The sequence below is a fragment of the Neolamprologus multifasciatus genome, chromosome 9 (assembly GCF_963576455.1).
Source record: "Neolamprologus multifasciatus chromosome 9, fNeoMul1.2, whole genome shotgun sequence".
NCBI lineage: Eukaryota > Metazoa > Chordata > Actinopteri > Cichliformes > Cichlidae > Neolamprologus > Neolamprologus multifasciatus.
In genome coordinates, this window is record NC_140447.1 from 29,947,438 (window position 1) to 29,968,029 (window position 20,592).

The following is a 20,592-nucleotide window of genomic DNA, read 5'->3' on the forward strand; positions in this document are numbered from 1 at the left end:
GAAACCGCTGCTGCCACCCACGATGCGGTCTCGAGATCCCGTCACACCTGGCCTCAGGACCCACGCCTTTCTCCACACCCATCGTCAACGACCACCTCCAAACGGGACGCTTTTGTTTTTAGAACTGAAGTTTAAAGAAGTCCACTTTCTTTCTTCTCTCAGGTCTGTGGGACGACGATGACCTGGGTGAGAAGCTGCACAGTCGGGCTCTCCTGCAGCTCAGTACTGTTCAGGAATAATTCTCCGAGCTTCAAGGACATTAAAACGTCTGCCCGGCCTTTTGGTCCCACGCTGCTTCAGTAATGTTGATGTGGCTTCTGGGAAGGCCGTGCTATGACTCTGTGCTCTAGCACGTTCAAGTATGCTTTCAGTGCCCTGGCATTCAGGGGTCAAGCTGAAAAGTAAATGTTATGAATCACATGTTCCAAGATGGCGTCGTACGGTGAGTCAGATTACCATGGTGCTTTTCTGTGTTCATAGTTTCATTCATCTCTTACTGGCTGACATTAAGCTCCCAGTGACAGAGCCGCCACAGTTTTGCTCTCCAAATATTTAAACGTTAGAGTCATCTCTATATCAGACCTGTTTGCTCTCGTTTCTTAAGGACATGTGGTTCATGTGCCGTGTAGTTTACAGCCATCAGCTCTTTAATCACCTTGTTGATGCAAATACACAATTTTATTCTGGTCAAATGTTCAGCTTTTGCATTTTTCAGTCTTAAAACAGGGGAACCAACGTGTTTGTGACCAGAGATGGGCAGTAACGCGTTACTGTAATCAGATTACTTTTTTCAACGAGTAAAGTAAGGGATTACTATTGCAAAAACGGTAATTAGATTACCGTTACTTTCCTGTAGGAACGCTGCGTTACTAAAACTGATTTTTTGCGAGAATGTCTCATGACAGTGACGTAAGCGAGTGCGACGTTCGTGACAACAGCTGTGTGCAGATCAACAATGGATCATATATCGAGTGCAGAGAGAGTATGAGCGTGCAGCGTTTAAAGCGTGGAAGTACTGACCTTACTTTGAGTTTGATTCCATAAAAAGTGACAAAAACATTAGTGTCCGTTGTGCGTGGGAAGAAAACTTCTTTTTACAGCGAAAAAAAAACCCTAAACTTCAGAGCAAGCACCGAGTAGCTACGACGTAATGGGAAACTCACAGAGAAACTGCCGTATCCTTCCACTGACCGCTGCACACCTGCACCAGGATAACCCTCCGCCTACCCCACTCCTGCTTTACAGGTGAAAATAGAGCAACAGGACCACTAGTCTTTGACTTTATTTATTTTCTGCTGTGTTTTACTTGCATCTATTTGAAAGACTGAGTGTAAACACACAAAATATTTTATTTTATGTGCTGGAATGTGAAGAAAATAGGTTTAAATGTTAAACTAATTTCTTCCAGTCAGAGAATGTTGCATATAATTAAATTTTTGCTTGATGCATAAAGTTAAAAGATTAAAACTAAAGTTTTAAAAAGAGACTTTTCCATTTGATTACATTTTGTATGATGGATTATGTAGAAAAAGTAGAATTGGGCTGAAAGATTTATCACTTTATCAGGTTGTAAATCGTGTTTTTAAAAACTAAGTAATTAATTACTTTCGAAAATAATCAGTAAACAGGATTACTTTTTTGGGGAAGTAATCAGTAATTAGTTACTGATTACTTTTTTCAAGTAACTTGACCAACACTGTGACAGGCTGCTACTAACAGTTGTGTGTTGACGACACTGATCCAGCCCTCAAGTTAGTTTCTTTTTTCTCAAAAAAAAAAAAGTAGTTGTAGGTCTTTGTTTGGTGGCCTTAGTGGCAAAAGAAAGACGTTCTGTAAAGGTCGGCGCCACAGACTGGATGAGTGGCTTAAAACCAGGAGAACTTTTAACGTCAGAATCTTCCTTTGATTCAACAGGACACGAGTGACTCCTGCACTGTGACCTGTTAAAGTTTCCTAATGAGTTTGAATTCTGTGAATGAAACGATGAATTCAAGTGCAATCAAAGGCAAGTATGTAATCAACTGAAGAATGACACAGTTGTGTGCGATTAGCAGTTTTTATTTAAAGCAAAAAGTGATTTTAAGATCGAATAAAGACGAGTAACTCTGTGACAGATTAGACACAAAAGCCTCACTAAGACTACGAACTACATGCAGGTTAAATGCACCAGGTTACTGTGATAAATGCTGCGTTTCAAAGCTGAACTCTTCTGAAAAGCCGAGGCGCGTCTGCTCGGTCGGGCCTCTTATTCCTCAGATGGAGCGGCCATCTTGACGAGGCTGTCCTTGTCGAACCTGAAGAGCCTCCAGCCCTCCTCCTGAGAGAGGTCCTCGGCACCGCGGCGCTTGTAGAACTGGACCGACGGCTCGTTGTTCTCCGCCACCACGAACATCATGCCGGTGCAGCGCGTCTTCATCGCCAGCTGGGAGAGGACGGAGAGGAGTTTAGGTTGGTGCGCTCAAAAGAACCGCCAAAGTCAGGATGCACTTTAGTTTGTAAACACTCACATTACTGAGGTGCCGCAGGATCCCTGACCCGATGCCCAGCCCTGCAGAAAGGAACAAGTCAGGCCATCAATGAAGCTGCAGAGCAGGAGTGAATGTAAACAGATGGAGATGTTTTTACCTCTGTACTCATCCATCACATAGAACTCCTCCAGGTAGAGCTGCTTGCCCACCCAGGGGTCGTACGTGAAGTAGTACATGGCGAAACCCACCACCTTGGGATCTGCAGGGAGAAACAGACCATGTTAGGCTGTTAGAAACCAGACATCTCCTTCTTGAGATTATGTGGATAAAATATATGCAGCGCAAATAAAAGCAGGGCTGATGTTTAATGTTTTGGGAATAACACCAGGCTTAGAAGCTGTGGAGGAAAATTCTTGTTTAAGATGTGAACAAAGAGACAGTTGGGCAAAAATAAATAAATGCAACACCAGGAATGGCTCCATGCAGGAAAACTTCTACTTTAACCTTCAACCTCCTTCTTGCGGGAAATCTGCCTGAACTTTCTCGGCCTAATCAGACTGTTTACGAGCGTCTGCGCTACAGTCACTGGGAATGTGTCCAGATGGTGCCTCAGGTGATGAGGTGCTGCAGGTCAGGCACAAACTGTACATCTCAATGGAAGCTACGTCGTGAAGAACAATTAAATAAACGTGTTCAAGGGGATTAACACCTGCAGGCGAGCGTCTGACTCTTGGCCTGTATTTACAAAACCAGCATGCACACCCTGTGGAAACGCTGCGTCTCAGCAGACTGTGGGAAACATTTACTCTCCTTATCAGGTGACCTGATAACCTGAAGGTTCCTGGTGGAAACTATTTAAGCCTCAGGCTGAAAACCGATCCAAGTGTTTTTGCTCCAGAAAGAGGATCCGTGGAGTTTCGTACCTTCACTGTTCTTCTCTCCTTGGATCTCAGTGATGATGCAATGGTAAAACGGGGTGTCACCGAAGCCATCCTCAAGGAGCTCTACAGGCAAACACAACCTTTAATTATTTACACAACAGAGCAGGAGTCTTTTATTCATCTACAGGTGACTTTAAACTCACCTTTCTCAGTCAGTGTCACCTGGTGCTCCATCTCCTCGTATTTTGCAAGTTCCTGGAACAACAGTGGAATGATGTCATTCGTAGTGCGACACAGCGCTCCTGATGCCGTTTCATTTTTATTTAGTCCATAATCCTGTTTGTTTTGAGCTCAAGTTCTTTAACAAGCAAAGTGTATTGCAGCGCTGCAGCTTATCCAGTATTCTAACAAACATTTTATTGTGCGACAATTAAGGAAGAACACAAACGAATCATTGTAATAATTGATCGGTATCATTATGGTGATTAAAATGTGAGCATCAAGGGTTCTCTCTTTTCCATCACCTCAGTTTTATTCAATGTGAATGATTGAGCAAATTCACAAGAAATGAATTGACATTAAGGTCATTAAAAGGACCAGAAAAGAGTGCGGTTGAAAAAAATAATCTTTTCTTTTTACAATTGTAGTGGAAAATTTTAAAATGGCTTTACACCTTACAAGCCAAAAAGTTAAGTGGAATTAACTAGAAGGAGCCCATTTTATTTATTTTTTAAAGCCAAGTTTACAAGTAAAGTCGATAAGGTCCTTTAAAGGTTTATTGTGTAAACTGAAAATGACGTGAACTTTAAATTCGAGTCCTCCTAAACGCCCTGATGCTAAATATAGGCTCCACCAGTTTCCAGATCAAACCGGCACCCTCTCTGGGGTTTCACAGATGTCAGCTTGTTTTTCTCCACTGTAATAACATTTCTGCGTCGGGGTCAGCCGTGATACGGACACCGCGTCAGACGGACCATATTTAGACACCCGGCCGCTCTGAGTCATCTGACGGTAAAGAGAGGCCTCCGGCGCTGACCTCATACTCGGACATCCTCCGGAAAGCTCACACCTGCCGATGTTTCGCTAGTTAACGGATTTCCACAGCTAACGGATATTGCAACACGTAACAGTTCCCTTTAGCTCATTTTCGACCGCTGTGTTGAATTCCTGCTCGTTTCATATCAAATTAATTACGTTTATCCCCAAAACGGTATTTGTTTTTTTAAATCCCACAGGCCTACCTTCACCAGTCGTAATATATCAGGCACGTCTCGGGGTTCAGCTTTTCGTAATTTATACTCCATTTTCTTCTTTTACTTTTTTTCCCTTTCGTCAGAAGTCCTCTGTATGTAAATTGGAAGATTAGGTGTTTCTTCATTCGCCTCGCAGTGGCTTTTCCCCCACAGTCAGCCTCTGGTCCGGACGCGCTCGTCGAGATAAAACATTCAGTACGACTGGCCCTCGGCTGGGTCGCTGCCGCTCTACTGTGCTCCCTTTGTTTATGTCAGGGCTTTTATAGCCGGCTCGCGCTGCAGTATAATTGGTCGGTTCACCCAAGTATCGGATTTCTGACAAATCAGCGACACCCTCTGGTCACTTTTTTTGTCCAATCGGGGTACAAAGAACGGTCACATGTGGGGGTCTGTTTTTATTCTGTCATATGTTTTTGATGGAGAAAAGGACCTGGGAAAGTGTTTTTATTCTTTAGTTAAACAATGTTGAACTAATGTTTAACAGTCAAACAATGTGCTAAATATTTAACACATTAAACAAAAGAGTAACTTAACTGTAACTGTATCTGAAGTTCAGAAAACAACATCAGTTTTGCCCCAGAGATAAGATAAGAAGCACATAGATCAGTTTGGCACCAAATAGTTACGTAACAGATAAACAATTAAATGAAGAAATATTGTTTTTACAGTATTTAAAACAGAAATGTTCTACTATAGAAAAATGAAGAACATTACAGGACACTCTGGGCAATAATAATAAGAATGATAATGAATAATGGATTGGATTTATATAGCGCTTTACAAGGCACCCAAAGCACTTTACAATGCTACTATTCATTCACTCTCGCATTCACACACTGGTGGAGGCAGCTACAGTTGTAGCCACAGCTGCCCTGGGGCAGACTGACAATAAGCTACTTTTCTGTGATTCTACACATTTATGATGTAGAAAACTGAGACATATTGTTGAAATTGTCCTTCATTTTCTTTGAAGATATGTCAAGGATGAAATATTTAGTTGAGTGTCTTTACACTGACAGAAAGACATTCCTGTTCTACAAGGAAGTGAAGCCACTCAGCAGGGATCTATTTGGGCAGTTGTTGTGAAGGTTTGTCTACTTGATTTTAAAGGTCTTTGTGGAAAAAAAAGAACCACATTTATGGAAACACCAGTTTTTCACGTTTCTTTTTTCCTCCAGGAGGTTTAATTTGAACTCACAATGCTCCAGTACAGACTTCAGTTCAGGTCTCTCCCATAATGCCTCTGTCTGCCCACACAAGTGGAATTTTCCACCACAAGCAGACTCTACATATTCATGTGCAGAGTAGAGTGTGTGTAATGATTAGGTGTGGTTAGATGCTGTTACGGATTCAAATATTGAGGATGGATACAGGAGGAAAACCAAAATAACAACACTGGTCCGGCCGGGTCAAGTCAAACGATGATTTAATGAACACACGCGTGGGAGATGGACACCATACAGCAGACAGCATCAGATCTCAAAATGGTGGAGCCTTGATCAAACTCTTATAGCCTCTAGTGGCCCCACCTAATCATAAAGCCTAAACATTCACATTCTTTCTCTCACACAGCGCCTAAGCTACGACCTTGGCTCCCTGTTTATCTGCTCCTGCTGAGATGGGGCAGTATGCTCTGTTCTCTTCTAACCAGACAAATAAGGCGATGACTTTCTGTGAACAATATTTCTTATAACTCAGCAGTATAATGCATCATAAAACAATATCATTCATTCACAATAAATCAGCAGTCTAATGTAATGCAAATCAGTTTACCAAATGTAATAGTTATCACCTTCTTCTAATTCAGGAGAATAATGCAAACTAAAACTACATAATAATTCACAATCTTTAATTAGGGGTCTAACATGGCATAAAGTAATATCATAATCCGACAATGCTTTGCAGACAGTCGTAGCATTGATGTACTGGGGGGAACAATGATCCTCTGAGCACAGGTGAAAGGCCACCCCCACCCCTGCAACTGTAACTGAGACTGAAATTGATGCAATACAAGACATTTAATGTTCCTAACAGTGTATAACGTGGTTGTTTTCATGTCTCTTTATAGTTGCTTTATTTATGACGCTTCTTATACTTTTTTTTCTTCTCATATATTTTGCCGTTGTTGTTCATTCACTTGTAGAAGACGGACCAGAACGTTTGCCTGTCCAGAAAAGTGTTCAGCTTAAAAAACAACAACAACTAAGGGGAAGGTGTGCCTCAGGAGTATCTTGTAGTGAAAACCAGACATTTTTAACCCTTCTGTTATGTTTGTCTCCAAGGTGAAGGAATGACGTGTGGGTCAGCTTGGGCATGTTTAGTTATCCAAAACAACAAAAAACCCACAGAATAAACATGGTTCATATCTCATTATTAACTCCATCACTAACTATTTCAGTCATTATTTGATGTAGTTGTGTTCTTTACGGCTCACAGATCATGGTTCGATGAGGATATATCACTTTTCTTTTTTCATAAAAAGTGTTTTTACATTTTTTAAGTACAGTGTTGAATAATGGTAGTTGCCAGCTGAAAAAAATATGAAGTCTCCATCACTGTAAAATGTAATATTGTGTTTAATTAAAAATATTAAATAGGCTGAATTCAGTTTTTATCAATTTGTTATTAGAACTAGATTTTAATAAGTTACCAGTGCATTTTATGAAAAAACGCTGATAAACTCCATTTACTTGAGTTGTCTTAACTTACCGAACGCGATGGACACGAACAAAATCGCCCCAAACGCCCCTAACTTGACGCGTGCACATTCGCGCCTCAACGCGTGTCCAAGAAAAATCCATCGTTAAATATATGTTAAATATATATTATAATCTCAAAGGACAGCATTATATTTTTGATATTAACAGTAACTCTGGGCCTCTGTAGGGTGTGCAGCTGATCTCATCACTGTCTAAAAATGGATAAAAAAAACATAAGTGTTGAAGACTATTAAGAGTAGCAGGTGTGTAGCATCCTAACTAGCTAGCAACAAGCCTCCAACACAGTGCGTATGCTAACGGCTAATCTAACTAACGAATTAACAACAGAGTGATTTTAGAACTCTAAGATGATGAGCTGTGTGTCTTTTTTATAACAGTGACATGGTTGTATTTACCTTAATTAAACGAGTCGTCAGTCGTGGTAAACCAGCAAAAAAACTCGAGCAGCCGGGCTACGTAAAAAGTGTAGGGGGGCGTGTTTGCGGTCACGTCCAGCGGGTGTGTGGGCGGGAGCGTTACACAGTCGCTCCACCTCAAGTCACTACTGCGCAGACTCTGGCTCCAAATTTGCAAGATGGCAGCCTCCACAAGCGGGATATTTTGGCTTCATTTTTGCACAATGGTAGGAGGCGGGGTCGCGTCGTCCATGTTTTCTACAGTCAATGGGACACAGCAAGAGTCTCCCTTCTCTACCTACCTACTCTACTCCCTTACCTGCTTTCCCGAGTCGGTCCCAGAATCGCCCGCCTAGACACCAATTACAGGCGCTCAATCCCACCTGCAGAGCGCCTGTCCATCTGCCTGAGGTTAGTAAAAGTATTTAATACGGTAGTCCTTTGTTGATACCTGTGCTAATATATGCTAAACCATCCATTTATACACTGCTAACATGGATGTGCTATGCTAACAGTGAATGCTGTCGGTGTTTACTGATAGCAAACTGTGGTACGGAGACGACTGTTTATAATATTTCTAGTGATACTCAGAAGGTCTCATCAAGTCCCGATTTAATTCGATTTATGCTGTTATCAGTGTTTGCAATGATAGCATGGCTGTGGTGTCATATCAATGTATGCGCTCGGTGTTTGCTGATATCAAACTGTAGCATTAGGACCACTGAGTTAACCTTTGTAGTGATACTCACTCCTTTTTATTTAGACCTGGTTTAATTCTGGGATAGTTGAATATTTATATATAATCACCGCAGACTGTTTTAGATTATATCTAATATATATCATGTAATTATCCTTATAATTACAAAATGTTTTATGTAAGATTTATGTTTTGTAATTTGTAATTTCAATAATGTATTTTGTAACTGCAGTACACATAATACTCATTTTAAACAATTTTGTCCAGGTTCCTTGCCAGCAAACAACTCCTCCAGAGAGGCTGTCCTGGTGAGGGAGTTTAGGAGTAGGGATGGGTACCGGTATCCGGTGCCATGATGGCACCGGTTCTGATATAAACGGTAGTAACCAGACCGAAAAGCAGCGCACATTTCGGTGCTTTATTTCGGTGCTTTTTTTTCCTGAGATGTGATACACTTTGAATTCTAGCCAATCATTTTACGTTTCCGGGGATAGTAGGCGGGTCCAGGTACGTACGTTCTTTTAGAGCAGAGCTACAGGTTAAAAATGCCCAAGGCGAAGCGGTCAAAAGTCTTGCTGTACTTCACAGCAAAAGATGCAAACTCAGCAGCCTGCAACAAGTGCTTTAAGGTGATACTGTGGAAAGGAGGTAACACCTGGCGACGCATAGCGTTTTTTTTAAAAGCCGAAAAATGCGCCGTATTTGATAGCTTGCTGCGAGACCTCACACCAAGCGCATCTACTGCAGGTGTGGTGCCTGTTATCGGACGAAGAGTTAGCAACATCCCCCAAAAAGCTGAAGAGTAGAGTCCTGGCCCCTAGCCCTGCCAGTGTAGCAGAAATGATGAGGATGATGATGGCAGCAGGAGCCGTTCTTCTCTGCGTGAGTAGCTTAATGTTGTTCGTGTATAATTTACGTTGAGTAGGCTAACCACGTTATTACATTAATGCATGTAAGGTGAACTAGCAAACATCATCATAGCTACATGCGGCTGTCTTCTTGTTTGATGGCAGATACTCCCTTCACCCTGGCCAAAAAGGCTAAAATGACCAAATAAAAAGTGGGAAACAGTTAAACATGAGAGGTTTTTGGACAAAGTTTTTGTTTTTTCCATTGATTAAGCACTGCTTCCAGCCAAGAGTGATACCATATATGCCCTATAGCTGCAGAAAAGGCTAACATTGTTATCTTTTTACAAAAAAAACAGCTGAACATGAGAGGTTTTTGGACCAATTTTGTGTTCTCCATTCTTTAAGCACCGGTTTGAGCACCGTTTAAGCACCGGCACCGTTTCAAAAGTACCGGTTTGGCACCGGTATCGGATAAAACCTAAACGATACCCATCCCTATTTAGGAGCTTCAATCATTTGTGTTTTCTTAAATTACCCTTCAGGTGTATAAATAGGCTGGTCCCAGAGTGTCTTAATAGATACATCCAAAGACAAGATAGTAATCGCATTACTAGGAGTATAGTGAATGGCAACTGCAAAATATCATATTGCAGATCTAAATTTGGACAATCAGCGTTTTCCATAAAGGCTTGCCATCTGATATCAAATTGATTACAGATATTAGTTCCTTTACATTGAAGGTTACAAGTTAGTTAAAGGGAAATCAGAGGTGTAGTGATTTCAATTAATCTTTTTTTTGTGGGGTTTGTTTGTTTGTTTTTACATTGTCTGTTAATTGTAGCTGTATTGATGGTGTATTTTGGTTTCATGAACATGTATGTTTTAACTCTGTGTATTGTGAATGTAAGCCCAACAAGGGACAATTGTTGAAAATTAGCTATAGCTATAATGTTATGTGCAGCACATCAGTTTCATGTTTTATACTTGGACTATGTTAAACTGCACTGTCTGTTTTAAATAAAGAATTATTATTATATCACTAAGTACACTAAGAGATTATGAGAGGATGGATATACAGAACTATAAGCTGACTGCTGCAGTACATACGCACGATCTGATATCCTCGTGTTGGTGTTGTTCCCAGATCATCATACTAAATGTTGTTCCAGGATCAACATTGCAAGTGACCAATCAGAATGTTGTGATGTCATACTTTTGCGACTTCGGGAAAAACCGGCGTAAAACAAAAAACTGTACTTAAGCTGCGAGAAACCGCCTTTGTCCGCCGATCAACGGACCCTAACCCTGACCCTTTAATAAACGCTAAGCAGAATTGATATTGTCCTTGCAACATTGGAATTTCATAAATGCACGAATGGGTTGGTGCGCAAAAGAATAACGTCACAATAATGTGATTGGTCACTTGCAATGTTGAACCTGGAACAACATTTTCATGATGATCTGGGAACAACACCAACACAACGATATCAGATCATCCCAGTACATACATAGAGGAACAGTGTTAAGCTGAACTCTTATAGCATTACTTTGATGATACAACATTTAAAATTGGATGAGTTTAAGCATTTCAATTTGTGATTACAAAGGTTTAAAATCCTCTGCTCCCGTCTCACTGACTTAATACAAACCACCATCACTCAGTCTGCTGTCTTTTCTTATCTTCTGTCCACAAAGTGCAAATTTAGTTGTTTGTCTGGTATCAGAACTGTGCGGCTGATGGATTTCAGCTCTCCCAGTGTGGGGTCGGGTTTGATTTCAAACTGCCTGGTAAGCTGTGAAAAAAAATAGAGTTAGTGAGTTCTCTGAAACGTGGATGACAATTGATTTGAATATAGACAAATGTATTATCCCACACAATCACAAGCAACAGAGATGCATAAGACACATATATACCCTTCAGCATTAATGAAGCCGTTCCAGATTTCCGTCAGATTTTTTCCCACTTCCCATGAGACCCCTCCCCCCCCCAAACCCCCGCACTTATTGTTGGACACACCTGGGTCACATTTAAAAAAATCCAGGAGTTTCCCTGGGATGTTCAGCAGTTTTTTTTCTCCTTCTTGTCACTTACTTGAAACAGGAGCAGGTACATCTCGAGCTCAGCAATCCTGCGACCGACACAGCTTCTTACTCCAAAGCCAAACGGGATGGAGCCGAAGGGGTTCGGCCTCTCACGGCCGTCTCGGAGCCATCGCTCTGGCTTAAATGTGAACGAGTCGGGGAATGTGTCCTCATCATGGCTGATGGCATAGTGACAAAAGGTGAACGGCGTCTGTAAAGCAATCAACAACTGGAAGTCAACACAATATGGAATACTGATCCTCACTTATAACACAATAGCCTTTTTATATCCAGGCATCATAAATATGTCTTATTAAGTTAATACAAAAAGCAGGTTAAAAGCAGACCTACTTTTTTTGGAAACTCATATCCACCAATAGAAACATTCTTTTCTGCAATGATCCTCGCATTGGCAGGAACAACAGGATACATCCTGCAAGACAAGTTATTTTTTGTTTGCATGTTACTTTAGGCTGGTTCATAGTCTGGCTTCTTCTTATGCAGGTGAATAAGAAAATTGATTTTTGAAAACTGATGAATTAGTCTACATTTAACCTGTTAAGAGCCATGACTTCAAATAAAACCCATTTTGGCTGCTAAATAGACAAACTTTAGGAAACTAGAAGCTTATTTTCACTTTCAAAGATTTTCAGTTTGGCAAGGCAAGGCAAGTTTATTTGTATAGCACAATTCAACAACAAGGTGATTCAAAGTGCTTTACAGAGACATTAGAAACAAAAATAAAATAAAAAGCATGATTTAAAATTGATTAAAACAAGCAAACAAACTAACTAATTAACAAACAAACAAACAAAACAGTATATAAAATCAAAACAGATAAAATCAGAACAGTAGATAAAATCAGTAGTTAAAATGTAAGTTTTGAAATTTAAGCTTAAGTGCGGATTTGGTGCTTTATTCAAATGCAGCTGAGAACAGGTGAGTCTTCAACCTGGATTTAAATAAACTGAGTGTTTCAGCTGATCTGAGGCTTTCTGGGAGTTTGTTCCAGATATAAGGAGCATAAAAGCTGAATGCAGCTTCTCCGTGTCTGGTTCTGACTCTGGGAACTGATAAAAGACCAGATCCAGATGACTACACCCAAATTTCTCGCCTGGTTTGTGGTTTTTAGGTGTATAGACTGAAGTTCTCTGGTGACCTGTAATCGTTTTTCTTTGGCGCCAAAGACTATTACCTCAGTTTTGTTTTTGTTTTTGTTTAGCTGGAGAAAATTGTGGCACAACCAGTCATTAATTTCCTCAATGCATTTACCAAGAGCCTGTACAGGGCCTTGGTCTCCTGGTGACATTGTGATATATATTTGTGTGTCATCTGCATAGCTATGGTAGTTTATTTTGTTGTTCGTTATAATCTGTGCCAGTGGGAGCATGTAAATGTTAAACAGAAGGGGTCCCAGGATGGAACCTTGGGGAACTCCACATGTGATACTTGTCTGCTCAGATGTGAAGTTACCTTTTGATACCTATTTGGCTGTTACAAATATGTGAAAACTATCTATTAAAAACATGTTTGTTTACTGCATTAATCACTTCAGTTAAAGCTAAATCGTAGCAATCTCACCTCAGCGTCTCTTTGATAACTGCCTTTAAATACGGCATGCCAGTGATGTCAGCAGTGGTGGGGATCCGGTCTAATGGTACCATAGTGGACACTTCCTTATAGAGTCTTTCCTGGATATCAGGGTTCTTGGAAAGCTCGTGCAAAGCCCACGTGAGAGTGTTGGAGGTCTTGGGAGTTTAAAAAATGTGAAAGTAAACTTTTGAAGAAATATATGCTGAGCCTTGCATACATGTACATGCAAAAGAAAAGTGAATACACTGAGTGGCGAGCTTTGATGATTAGAGCCGTGCAGAGTGCCTTTTTACATGTGATGTTTTATTACTAGTATTGGTATTCCATTTACCGTGTCCACTCCAGCTAAGAGGAGCTCAGTGACGCTGCCATACACATCTTTAGTGCTCATCTGCGTGTTTGAGAGTAGGTATGTCAGGTATTCACCCTCCACATCCTGCTTGTTGTCAACCTGCTGCTGAATCATCTCCAACTTCTTGTCAATCAATGTTTTGGCTAGAACAGGTGCAGAAAAATGGTGCAAACACTGTATAATATCAGTCAAAACAGAATGCAGTCATTTACTCATAAACCTATATAAATACCAGCTGATAGAGAATAATACCGTGGCTCCTTACGGGAAGTTGGTGCAAAACCCCCCCACAGATTAATTTTTTTCTTTTTATAATACTGTTTATTGTTTCCTAACACTCTAAAACTTAACTAACACATCAGGACTGTGAGGTTCAAACTGCTCACCAAAGCTGAAGATGCCCTCCCAGCCAGCAATGTAACGTCTCCAGTAGGGCAGCAGATTCCGGCTCCACTTGGGAAGAATAAACACCATCGTGTTGTTGGAGAACATCTGGACTATGGAATTGATGAAATCTTGTGTACCACCAGGAATTTCCTCTTCCAGACAACCAAGCCTTGTCTCAAACAATATGGAGGCAATTCCTGAATGGATAAGAAAAAGAAATGGCAATGAAGCTAGCAACAAAGCAACAAATTTATTTATTTTTTTTAATTTATTAAACTAATATGTTATTTAGTCCAGCGTTCAGCATTTGCAGTTTTAACCTTCAGGCTACCTTCTAGTGAAAACAGATAAAGCTCATTGGTAATGTTGGTCACAAAGTCTCCTGTTGGGCTGCACTGGCACAGACTGCGCATCTTCTTGGTGAAGTCTTTAACCACATCATTGATAATCCCAGAATACTGGGCCGAGTCCTTCGGATGCAGCATCCGCTTGTTAAGCACCACCCTCAGCTTGTACCACCTCTCTCCCTCCCTGTTGGAACAGAAACATGTTGCATCCTTGATTTTGAGCACTATTTTAAACCAGTTTGTCTTGTGAACAGAGTAACCCTTTGTGTTTAAAGTACAGCAGAAAAGACAGACCTGACCTTCATTGACTACTTTGATTATTTACTGACTGGTATCTGTCACGGCGAGTGGAGTGAGCCGTGTAGAGGAAATGAAAGAGGATCCAATTGCAGGCACTTGCTGAGATGCGAATGCGGTTTATTGTAGAACACAGGTGTCGAACTCCAGGCCTCGAGGGCCGGTGTCCTGGAGGTTTTAGATGTGTCCTTGATCCAACACAGCTCATTTAAATGGCTAACTCACCTCCTCAACATGTTTTGAAGATCTCCAGAGGCCTGCTAATGAACTAATCATTTGATTCAGGTGTGTTGACCCAGGGTGAGATCTAAAACCTGCAGGACACCGGCCCTCGAGGCCTGGAGTTCGACACCCCTGTTGTAGAACAAAGGTGGAAATGGCAAAACGGAACAAAAATAATCTATACTGAGACAAACTAAACTATTGAACAACAAACATGAACACGGAGGAATGTAGACAAAGGTACATGATGGTGACAGCAAGGAAAACACAGTAGATACGCAGACGGACCAGCGACTACAACAACAGAAGACACGACTTAAATACACTCGGAGAATACACACAGGTGGAAGTAATTGACAAGAGGAGACAAGGGAGGCAAACTGAATACACTCACATAAGACACTGACTTTCACAATAAAACAGGAAACAAGAAACCATCACATAAGGACGCGGACTCGACACTGAGAGGCAGAGAGAATGAGCCCGTTCTCACTCCCGAGGCGTAACATGCCGACGTTTTGTCACGTCCTGCTGCGTTCCTGTGGAACGCAAAAGGAGACCTTCGGCGTTCTTATGGTACGCGGCGGGTTATGGCCGAAATCCAGTGCAATGACGCTCCCGCGGTAATAGACGTTCCAGCCCTGTATTCCAGCCCTAAACCTAACCTTATCCCTAGCCCTAACCATAACCTTTTTCCTGATCTTAACCAGGACTTTAATGACGTTAAATAGCGTGTTTCTAAGCGATTTGAAGAAAAAGAGCGAACATGTGTAGATTGAGTCCATACGGTTCTCATATTTCCTTATTTTTCCGAGGTCGTCGTTTAGGAACGTGGTGGGTAGCCGAAAACGTAATATGTTGACGATTTGTCACCTAGCCTAAAATGTGACGCTTTGGGAGTGAGAACGTGTTGGAATATAACACATGGAACTCAAACTATGCTAAACATGAGACACAACCGAAGAACAAATCCTTAAACACGAATAAACAGAAACATAGAATTCTAATAATAATCAGCGAAGCACACGAGTCTCAGAAAACAATCCAAAATGCAAAAATAAACCAAAACATAAGAAACTCAAAATGCTGGGTCGAAAACGACCTGAACGACATAAATAGGTTTTCTGCTGCTACTGCACTGAGCTTGACGGAGCTAAAATTAAACATTGATCCCCTTATATTGTCACCGGTTCATAAAATTGTGGAGCATTAACATTTTTCTGATTTCTTATCTTTATGGAATATACCAGCCTGAGAGGGATCTATTTAACCCAAATAGGTCAAAAACAATCCCTTCCACTCATAATAAAACTCTTTCCCTGGAAATCTGTTACGTATTAGAATCTAAGCAATCACAATGAGATTATTGTTTTAGGTGGGGCAGCATTACTGCACTGTTTGGTAGTCTTACTCTGTAAAAGGTCCATAGCCGAATCCTCTCATGTCACGATATTCCCTCCACACACTCATGTCTCCTCTACAAGGGAACTTCTCATCCTTCCTCAGCAGCTCGGCCAAAAGCTCTGGGGTGTTCAAGGATATTGCTCTGAGTCCGTCTCTGTAAATGGGCCCATACAGCTGCTTCTCGTAGATCTGACGGTGGAAAAGTGATAAAGGTAGAGCTGTGTTCTTATAGAATAAAGATAAAGACATTTGGGGATTTTTGCAATGTGTAATTTAAAAAGCAGACATTATATTTAATCAGTCCGTAATCAGATGCCAGAGGTCAGTGTGTGCTGGGCACGATCTGATATCCTCGTGTTGGTGTTGTTCCCAGATCATCATACTAAAGGTTGTTCCAGGATCAACATTGCAAGTGACCAATCAGAATGTTGTGACGTCATACTTTTGCAACTTCAGGAAAAAACGGCGTAAAACAAAAAACTGTACTTAAGCTGCGAGAAACCGCCTTTGTCCGCCGATCAACGGACCCTGACCCTAACCCTTTAATAAACGCTAAGCAGAATTGATATTGTCCTTGCAACATTGGAATTTCATAAATGCACGAATGGGTTTGTGCGCAAAAGAATAACGTCACAATAATGTGATTGGTCACTTGCAATGTTGAACCTGGAACAACATTTTCATGATGATCTGGGAACAACACCAACACGACGATATCAGATCATCCGTGTGCTGGAGTGGCTGCATGTGATTCATCAGAGAGAGAAAACAGCCCGAGACTCTGTGTCAGTTAGCTGTGAGACAAGCTGATACTGTCTGAAGGTAACTATGGAAAAAAGAGTCACACAACCAGCCCAACTTTTTCTATTATGTATTGTCACTGGAGGAAAATGCAGTCACTTGTAAACCCATGAGCTCGCAGATTATCAAATTTGTCACCAGGGTTTCTGAAATGCATCAAGTGGAAAACACAAAACATCTTTGAACTCGAACTGAAACAAGCACGTATCACTGTGAGTGAACAGAATAAAGATCGTGCACCGCAGCCTACCTGAAGCTCATGCATACGTTTGTAGAAACCCTGAAACACCACTCTGCAAAGAAACTCCAAGAAGCTGACATGTGGGAGATCTTCCACTGTCCGAGGCTTTTTCTGGATGGTGGAGAGGGCCCCTGAGGCGGGGGAGACCCTTGCCACCCCTCTGGAGCAGACTGGGGCCAGGGAGATAGGGCACGGCAGCAGTGAGCTGCATTTTCTCTTCACCAGTCTACTGGACAGCCATGCAGCCATTATGAGGGGAGAATAGAAAATACAGAGAGCTCCTGTTGCATGCAGAAGACTAGCCATAAAGGGAGGGGCCACATCTTGCTAAAGGTTTAACCCTTCCAGCCCAGCTCTTAAGGATCAACAAAGACAAGAAGCCACAAAGGACCACAAATGGAAAAATACCTAAACTCACATTTTTCGGGTGTGTCCTTCTTGGCCCACCATATCCCAGAATTCATAGCGCGGCCCAGCCAAACTCCAGTTTCCAACAATGGCGGCCGCTACTAAGTTTTAAAATTACTCTTACTAATCTTTCTGGGTCACAAAATAAACTTTTAACATATTTTCAGGCGAGAAAGTAGCTGTGTAAACCTCAAATATCTGCTCGGTTTATCAAGTGTTACGGATTCAAATATTGAGGATGGATACAGGAGGAAAACCCAAAATAACAACACTGGTCCGGCCGGGTCAAGTCAAACGATGATTTAATGAACACACGCGTGGGAGATGGACACCATACAGCAGACAGCATCAGATCTCAAAATGGTGGAGCCTTGATCAAACTCTTATAGCCTCTAGTGGCCCCCACCTAATCATAAAAGCCAAAACACTCACATTCTTTCTCACACAGCACCTAAGCTACGACCTTGGCTCCCTGTTTATCTGCTCCTGCTGAGATGGGGCAGTACGCTCTGTTCTCTTCTAATCAGACAAATAAGGTGATGACTTTCTGCAAACAGTATTTCTTATAACTCAGCAGTATAATGCATCACAAAACAATATCATTCATTCACAATAAATCAGCAGTCTAATGTAATGCAAATCAGTTTACCAAATGTAATAGTTATCACCTTCTTCTAAGTCAGGAGCATAATGCAAACTAAAACTACATAATAATTCACAATCTTTAATTAGGGGTCTAACATGGCATAAAATAATATCATAATCCGACACAAGATATCGCATATTTGCAAAAGTGCTTCGAAGTTTTCGGAGACGTCTGCTACCCACCAGCTCGATAGCTCGCCGGGAGCTCGAGGGTTACTGATGCAGCCGAGAACGGCACAACTCCCGGCACATCATTTTCACATCACCGCGGACATTCGCTACTCGGGTTAAACGTAATATATAAGTCATTTTGATAACTTAAAAATGTTATTGTTGGGCTTTTTTCAGTGTTTTATTTGTTCGTGAGTAAATCGGTTTGAATTTGGACACGACATATGTCTCCTTTTCTAAAGTTGCTTCAAAGGGACTTCAGAGGACAAGTAGCAACCAAGTGCTTCTTATTAAATACACTTTATTAACTGATCGTTAGTAAGAGTAATCGCCTGTGTAAAGGCAGACGTTTTGGCAGTTTGCTGGTCTGAAGCATCCAGGTGCATGTTACCATAATGACACAATCTTCCCAGAATTGGGCGTCCTAATTAATTCACCTCAAGGTCGCTTCGTGCAGCCCTCAGAGAAACTGTAAAAAACACACACGCCCTGAGCTCCATCACAAACTCTGAAGGCCTCAGTCAGTATGTTAAAGTTCATGATAGCACAATTAAAAAAAGACCGAGCAAGTTTGGAAGAGTTGCGAGGAGGTGCAGACTTTCTTCTGCACCTACATTTGGATCACCTCGATCCATGACAGTCATTCAGGCAGTAATGCCTGGACTGGAAACAAGCCATCCTTAAAATAATACAACATTCCAGCTCCTGTGTTGGAGTGAAAAACAAATGTGTTGTTTAAATCAGAGACTGCACTTGTGACAGAACAACAAATATTTTATTTTGATTATATAAGTAAGTACAAAACAAACTTGTGGCCTAAACTTATTTTCAGAATAATTACATCTGAGACTTTGTTTCATTGTAAGATTATAACAGTGATGGCATATAATTGTTTGTTGTTCAGCAGAACAGTGTCCAGTATGTTGGCTGTTATACTTTGTTGTGTTTGAAAATAAAAGTTGGGCTGATTTTAACATCATTACAAAAAGTGTTGTTAATTATTTTTACTCATATTCAGGTTACCACAAATTGTTTTTTCATTTAGTTGAACTTGAAATGTTTGTCAGTAGGTAAACAATTCGTATTGTACAGTCAGAAATATCAAGTTATTCTTAATACTGCTGACTTGCAACGTATAAGTTGTCCTAACAGTCACCTTAAGTAAGCTTTACTTAGTTTTTTTGAGGCAACGAGTTTCCTTAATTTTTTTGGGTTCTGGGAACTAACAAGTCTGTACAGTGTACTCAAAATAAATAAGTTACCCTAACTTGGTCATCTTAAGTAAACTTGATCCAATTTTTTTTTAGTTCTGGGAACAAATGAGCTTGTATAGAGTACTCAGAATAAATAAGTTGTCCTAATTTAGTCATTTTTAGCTAAGCTTTACTCAATTTTTTGAGGCAACGAGTTTCCTCAATTTTCTTGAGTTCTGGGAACTAATTAGATTTTACAGTGCAGAGACATTGTGACACGAAATATACGTGTAAATATGTGAAATTAGCTACTTTCATTGTATATGTTGATTACATTTATTAAACCAAGCAGAATAAGTTCCATGTTGAAAAAATACTTTAAAATAATTTTAAATATAATATTCAATTTTGAAATGGATCACTCTGACCTGAAACATATCAGGAGGGTTAAAGGAGAATCACTTTCCCTTGTTTCCCCTTGTGCTTTGTACACTATGATATGGTAAACACCATATTACAACATGTCAACATGTATCCACTCATCTAATAAATAAATGAAATTATTTATAGATTCATAAAAAAGTACACAAAGATTGTTTTGATATTTTACTCATGCATACAGTTAGGTTTGTTACTGTTTCACTGACCCACGTTCGACAAAAACATGGGTAATTCAATAAATACAAAGTTCAAGGTTCTGGCAGAGAGAGTAACATTTCGAGATAAAAAAATAAGAAGGACAAATTATATTAGAGTGGCAGATTTAGGCTGAACAGAAATATAAAAAACAGAAATGTAAAAGTTTTTTAAGCGGCTGTTTGGTGAGAAAACTGAGCGCTAACAGTTTACTTGGAATTGACTATGTGCACGTTAGCATATGCTACTTCCGGTGCGGAAACTCCTGTGGGGAGCTTTGTTTCCGGTGTCCTATTCGCGCCCTGTTTACGGTCCAAAACAAGTTAAGCAAATGAATAAATCAAGCGGCGATTTACATTTCTATAGATGTCTCGGGCATTTACCCAATATATCTGTAAATGATGTTCATCGACTTGTCGATATTTATCCCCGCCTCAGGGCAAAAGAGAAAAGGGATTCAAATGTTATATTTCTCAGCTGTCCCTCGTTTATCACGGGTATTATGTTCTAAAAATAACCAGTGATAGGTGAAATCAAGTAGCCAATTT

General features: G+C 40.7%; 2 protein-coding genes across 2 annotated transcripts; both read right to left on the reverse strand.

The window, feature by feature from the left end:
- Positions 1 to 2,037: 2,037 nt before the first annotated feature.
- Positions 2,038 to 4,854, reverse strand: LOC146511816 (diamine acetyltransferase 1-like). The gene is made up of 6 exons (XM_085171994.1): positions 4,591 to 4,854; positions 3,553 to 3,604; positions 3,392 to 3,472; positions 2,626 to 2,727; positions 2,508 to 2,548; positions 2,038 to 2,422 (listed from the first exon to the last, which is right to left on the reverse strand). Exons 1-6 carry the CDS (start codon positions 4,651 to 4,653, stop codon positions 2,246 to 2,248), a joined length of 516 nt encoding a protein of 171 aa, XP_085028120.1. The 5' UTR covers positions 4,654 to 4,854; the 3' UTR covers positions 2,038 to 2,245.
- Positions 4,855 to 9,512: 4,658 nt separating this feature from the next.
- On the reverse strand, positions 9,513 to 18,165 carry LOC146511817 (sterol 26-hydroxylase, mitochondrial-like). Its single transcript, XM_085171927.1, has 9 exons — positions 17,001 to 18,165; positions 15,957 to 16,138; positions 14,011 to 14,210; positions 13,679 to 13,876; positions 13,272 to 13,435; positions 12,929 to 13,095; positions 11,699 to 11,780; positions 11,358 to 11,558; positions 9,513 to 11,058 (listed from the first exon to the last, which is right to left on the reverse strand). The coding sequence occupies exons 1-9, from the start codon at positions 17,295 to 17,297 to the stop codon at positions 10,942 to 10,944; spliced, it is 1,608 nt and encodes a 535-aa protein (XP_085028053.1). The 5' UTR covers positions 17,298 to 18,165; the 3' UTR covers positions 9,513 to 10,941.
- Between the last annotated feature and the right edge of the window lie 2,427 nt (positions 18,166 to 20,592).